Source organism: Pezoporus flaviventris, unplaced genomic scaffold, assembly GCF_033815535.1.
Source record: "Pezoporus flaviventris isolate CSIRO_AGI_PZ_B2104156 unplaced genomic scaffold, CSIRO_AGI_Pfla_v1 ptg000012l, whole genome shotgun sequence".
Lineage (NCBI taxonomy): Eukaryota > Metazoa > Chordata > Aves > Psittaciformes > Psittacidae > Pezoporus > Pezoporus flaviventris.
Window position 1 is genome coordinate 632,804 of NW_026892560.1, and position 6,000 is coordinate 638,803.

Sequence of the window (6,000 nt, forward strand, 5' to 3'; positions counted from 1 at the left end):
AGTGCAGGGAGCACTGGAAGCCTGGCCAGGAGGAGCTGAGCCACGTTTGTGCACAGCTGCCTCATTACACAAGACTTCAACTGCGGGTGCAGGGTTTGGGCTGAGCAGTGGGGATGGGCTTGTCAGAGATGACTCACGTAGTGCTGATTGAAGGAGTAGCCCAAAACCCCAAGGTGCAGAGCAAGGTGTGGTGGTTCAGGTTCTCTGATGAACATCTCATAGAACCCCAGCCTGGTTTGGGTTGGAAGGGACCTTAAAGCTCCTCCAGCTCCAACCCCTGCCACGGGCAGGGACCCCTTCCACTGGAGCAGCTTGCTCCAAGCCCCTGTGTCCAACCTGGCCTTGAACACTGCCAGGGATGGGGCAGCCACAGCTTCTCTGGGCACCCTATGCCAGTGCCTCAGCACCCTCACAGGGAAGAGCCTCTGCCTCAGATCCAACCTGCTGCTAGGTGAAATTCTGGTGCACACTGTAAATAGACCCAGAACACCCGGAAGGCGTCTGGATTATGGCAGTGCTGGCTCTAAGGAGTGTCTGCTATGGACATGCTTTGATAGACTCCCCTTTAGGGTGCTGGGTGAAGATGTGGGCTCCGGGGTGATCTCTTCCTTCCTTCTCTTGCAGAATGAGATCTTTGCATCCCGGCATCAGGACGAGAACAGTGTTGCCTGCATCGAGGAGAAATGCTACGTGCTGACCTTCGCAGAGTACTGCAGGTAGGTGGTGCTCTTTGCTTGCTGCTATAGAATCACAGAATCATAGAAGTTCGGGCTGGAAAGGACCTTAAGATCATCCAGTTCCAACCCCCTGCCATGGGCAGGGACACCTCACACTAAACCAGGTCACCCAAGGCTCTGTCCAACCTGGTCTTGAACACTGCCAGGGATGGAGCATTCACAACCTCCCTGGGCAACCCATTCCAGTGCCTCAGCACCCTCACAGGAAAGAATTTCCTCCTTAGATCCAATCTAGACTTCCCCTGTTTCAGTTTGAACCCGTTACCCCTTGTCCTGTCACTGCAGTCCCTAATGAAGAGTCCCTCCCCAGCATCCCTATAGGCCCCCTTCAGACACTGGAAGCCTTCTGGGACCTTCATCTGCCTCCAGCTCTTGTCAGTCTTTCCCTTCCCAGTCATCACCCAGCAGAACGGTCCCAGCCCTACAGACTCTGGTTGAGCTGGAGCTGGATGAAGCACAGTCTATGTACGAGTTGTGTACTGCAGCATGCGAGTGCTGCTTCAGCTCCAGAGTCATTCCGAGTCTGGTTTGGGCAATGTCACAGAACCAACCAGGTTGGAAAAGACCTTTAAGATCATTGAGTCCAGCTGTTCCCCAGCACTGCCAGGGCCACCACTAACCCATGGCACTGAGGCCTCGTCTACGTGGGTTTTGAATGTATGCTTTATGGAGCTCACAAACATTTGTACTTGTACGACCCTGGGACGTCAGTGGAGGACAGTGCAGGAAAATATAACTTGGACTTAAAAGCTGAGCAAGGCAGGAAATCATCCTTACATATACCTGTGTATTCTGTAAACCTGTGCGAGCAGCAGCTCAGGGAGGGGATGCTGCCCCTCTGCTGCGCTCTGGGGAGACCCCCCTGCATCCTGCATCCAGCTGTGGGGCAGCAGCACAAGAGGGATGTGGAGCTGTTGGAGCAAGTCCAGAGGAGGCCATGGAGATGCTGCGAGGGCTGGAGCAGCTCTGCTCTGGAGCCAGGCTGAGAGAGCTGGGCTGCCTGGAGAAGAGAAGGCTCCTGAAGGGGAGACCTGAGAGCAGCTCCAGTGCCTGAAGGGGCTGCAGGAAACCTGGAGAGGGGCTTGGGACAAGGGCCTGGAGGGACAGGCCAAGGGGAATGGCTTGAACCTGCCCGAGGGGAGACTGAGCTGAGCTCTTAGGCAGAAGCTCTTCCCTGGGAGGGTGCTGAGGCGCTGGCACAGGGTGCCCAGAGAAGCTGTGGCTGCCCCATCCCTGGCAGTGCTCGAGGGCAGGTTGGACACAGGGGCTTGGAGCAAGCTGCTCTGGTGGAAGGGGTCCCTGCCCGTGGAAGGGGTCCCTGCCCGTGGCAGGGGTTGGAGCTGGAGGTGTTTAAGGTCTCTTCCACCCCAACCCATTCCATGGTTACGGGCAGGTTGGTGCTAACTCTTTGCTGTAACTGCCTTGCAGATTTTGTGCCTTGGCAAAGCGTCGCATCGAAGGGATCCCGGGCAGGAAATCCATCATGGTCCCTCCCTCGGAGGAGTACTCCACCCCCCTGCACCGCAAGGTGCCCGAGGACACCGACCCCGAGCTGGTGTTCCTCTGCCGTCACGTCTACGACTTCAGGCACGGGCGCATCCTGAAGAACCCGCAGTAGCCCGGTCCCCACGGAGCGCGGGCAGGAGGAGCGGCCCCGGAGCGCCGGCCCAGCGGATGATCCCGGATATCCGAGTGCTCCTGACGCCCTCCCTTGTGCTGCTTGCAGACGAGAGCGCCCAGCGCTCATTCCTCGGACTGAGGCGCGTGTGCCGCAGCGGATCCCTGAGGAGGAAGGCAGCAGTTGAAAGCACAGCACTTCATTAAAGCATAAATGAATATATACGTATAAAATAAATATATGTATATAGATATAGGTACTTGCATATGTAAATCTATATCTATATATGTATCTAGAGATGCATATATTGGGAGGGGTTCGCAGGGAATGAAAGCCAGTAAACTGAATGCAGAGCCATCGCTGGTGGGAACGGTGGAGAGCGCAGGAGGGATGCTGTGGTGCGCTGGACGAGTCAAGCTGTGACAGCTCTGGGGTTTTGGTGCCCTGATGTGAAGTGGGAGGACTGAGACCATGGCAGAGCACGGGAGAGTCCCCTTTGTCCCACTGTGAGGATTCCCCGTGGGCAAGAGCTGCTTCGAAATACAGCCGATGCTTTGGGAGCTGCCTGGGTGCAGTGGCCTTGTGTTGTGCTTGAGTGGGTTTTGCTCCATCAGAGGAAGAGGGGACCCTGTTTTCCCCTCATCTTTCTCTGCCCTCATCTCCCTGTTCTGTGTTTCACCGCCTGGACTGGGGCCTGGCAGCCAGGCTTGGAGACCTGCTCCATGGCAGAGCAGAGGGAGCTGCAGGAGCAGAGGCTTCACATCCCAGAGCAGCGCCATGGAGAGCTGAGCCCCTGTTGGGGTGCCCAACCTCATCCTGGAGGATCTCCTGCCCCAGAAAGCCGGCTCTAGCTGGGAGCTCCAACTGGGATCTGCTGGTGAGAGCCATGTTTTCCCTTCCAGCTGTTGCTCTTCCTCCAGTGGCCACCGTGGTGGAAGTGGGTTGCTCTCTCTTCCCAGTTCGTTTCCCTGTAACATCGTTTTCAGTCCCGGTTTAACCCCACGTGGTTCCAGTGCGCAGCAGCCAGAGGTGAAATGACAAACCCCTTCCTTGAGTGTTCTTGGCTTTTGTCAGCATTGCCCCTTCCCCTCAGGGTCGGTCCTGCCCTGCCTGTCCTGAGAAGCCAGCAGCAGCGCTGCCATGGAGCAGTCCCCCTCCAAACCCATCCCGGTGCCCGAGCGAGCTCACCAAAGTGGCTTTGTGGCTCCCGGAAGGAACTGAGCATCGGTGCAGGTTGCATGGGCACATGCGGCCCCAGCCCCACAGATCTTGCCTCTTGCCTTACGTGTACAGGTCCTACACAGACCTTGGTTTATCTTCACACCAACTGCTGGAGTCGATGCTAAAGCAAACCAAAGGACAGTGTCACAGCCCGAGTCACTCGCACCAAGCTGGGCGGCCGCTTCTCGATTGCACTAATGTGAAGAAGGAGAATTGGCACCATCTCAGCCCATGTTCCTGCTGCCTGGAGTCACTCAGTGGAAGTAGGGCTCTGCATCTTCCCAGCCTGCTGGGCCTCCTGAGCTCGTGTGAAGTGTTCAAACTGCTTTAATGCTGTCCTGCCCGTGCAAGCAGCACTGCCTGGACTCCTCATGGATGCAGCACACTGGGCTCCTTGGCTCTGACCACTGCACCCCTCCTGACATGGGGAGAAAACCCCACAGCAAGTCCATGACGTGGAAGTGGTGTAACCCAGGAGCTCTCCGGAGATCTGCTCTACATACCAAAGAGGGGAACGTGTCCAGGAGGCGATGACTGGAGAGGAGGTGACACAGCAGGCGAGCAGGGCAGGCGTCTCCCAGCCATCGGTGGATGGTTCCCACTCAGTGTTGCAGAAGATGCTGGAAAAGCCCCATTGATCCTTGCCTTGCAAAGCCCAGTTCCAGGAGGTTTGCTCCTTGGTGTGCAAGCAGGACTTGGCGGGTGAAGCCTCTTCTCTCATTTATACCTCAAGATACTGTTAGTGTCAAAGTGATTGCTCAGATTTCTCCTTAACAATTAACTTGGGCACTGGTGGTCTCTTGGAAGGAGGTGGGTGGGCTGTGGATGTGGTGGTGCTGTGCTGGGGTGGGAGTCACTTCTCAAGTGGAAGTGCCACGGGGAAGTGAGGAGGTGGTGGAGAAAACGGTCTCTGATGCTGCAGGGAGAGGGATGAGGAGGGGAGGATGCTGGAGGAGCGGAGCTGCTCCTGCCCGTTTTGGATGAGGGGGTCATCAGGGGATGGAGCAGCTACCTCCAGGGCTCTGGTGCACAGCGGGGCTGTGGCAGGTGATGGGAAGCCCTAAATGCACATGCTTGGCTCCCTAGGGACTCCCTGAGGCAGGGAAGTGCCCGTGGCTGCCTTCCCTTAGGAAAAGTGCCCTCAGGGGCAGGATGCTCCAAAACCCACCTGAGCGATGCTGCACAGGCAGAGCAGGGCTGAAACCAGCCCTGGAACGACAGAACCCCACCGCAGCTCTGATCCTGACCCCTTTTCCCCCTGCTCCCACCTGAGTCCTGGCTCCTCTCTGGGTAGAAGAGAACTTGTACTTGCCCTGGGGCTGGAGGGCACAAATCGTGCCTCTCCTCCTGTTAGACCCTGCTTCGGGCCGACAGCGTTGGTCGAGGTTCACGTGGTTGCTGATGCTGTTGTGCAGACAGCATGTAAATGAATGGAAATGTCTTATCCCTAATGAAAAGATTTCCTGCTTTTTTAATCTATTAGATATGGAACTATTTTTTGAAGCTGAAGAGATGCAGGCGGTAGAATTTAAACGGAAGCCGTAATACACGTAAAATCTATTTTAGTTGAGAATTTTGTAACATGCACTTTTTTGTGTCTCTTCCCTGGCTCCCCAGATCTGTATTTCTGTGTTTACAGCTGGAATGAGGACATTCCCGAGCCCTCCTCCGCTCAGAAAGAGATATTAGAAGTAATTCCTACAAAATAAATTTGAAGAATGGTATTGATTTAGAAAACGAGCCCGCGCTGTGCTGTGTTCCTGCCCCAGCAGGTTCAAGTGCTCAGGAGGGGATGGGGTGGGAGCGGATCCGCGTGTTCAGGGGCTGCAGTGAGTGTGACCTGGGTGCAGCTCTTGGGTATCCAGTGAAAATGGGGTAAGTGAAAGGAGGAGCAGGACTTGGGGTATTGAGAGAGGAGCAGCTCCCCATGACCTGGCTTCATGAGCCCAGACCCCCCACCCCCATGTGCTGGGCTGCACCCCCAGAGCAGTGACTGCCCCATCCCTGGCAGTGCTCAAGGCCAGGTTGGACACAGGGGCTTGGAGCAAGCTGCTCCAGTGGAAGGGGTCCCTGCCCGTGGCAGGGGTTAGAGCTGGAGGAGCTTTAAGGTCCCTTCCAACCCAAACCAGGCTGGGATTCTGTAACTGAATGAGCAGGAAGTCATGTCTGTTCCAATGCTGAATTAGCTCCTGGTTATAGAGGGGAGCAGGTGGCAAGTGGGCTGTGGGATGGATGGGAATGGGCTGGGCAGGAGAGCCTCATCCGTAACACAGCTCAGGTCGCTGGGACATGTAAACCTGCATTCTGGTGTGGTGCCAGCAGGGATGATGTTCCTGCTCCCATGGCCTTGGGGTTTTGTTGGAGAACCACCTTAGAATTGTCCAGTTGGGTTTAATGTGACGGGGCTGCCCGGAGGCATCAGAA

General features: G+C 56.1%; 1 protein-coding gene across 1 annotated transcript in view; it reads left to right on the plus strand.

Annotated features, from left to right (window-relative positions):
* The window catches only part of BAHD1 (bromo adjacent homology domain containing 1), a 41,256-nt gene extending 38,642 nt beyond the window's left edge, over positions 1-2,614 (plus strand). The window contains exons 6-7 of the mRNA XM_061450973.1: positions 625-716; positions 2,166-2,614. Coding sequence (XP_061306957.1) covers positions 625-716; positions 2,166-2,355 — 282 coding nt within the window. The 3' untranslated portion in view covers positions 2,356-2,614. The remainder of the gene's footprint in view (positions 1-624; positions 717-2,165) is intronic.
* The last annotated feature ends 3,386 nt before the right edge of the window (positions 2,615-6,000 follow it).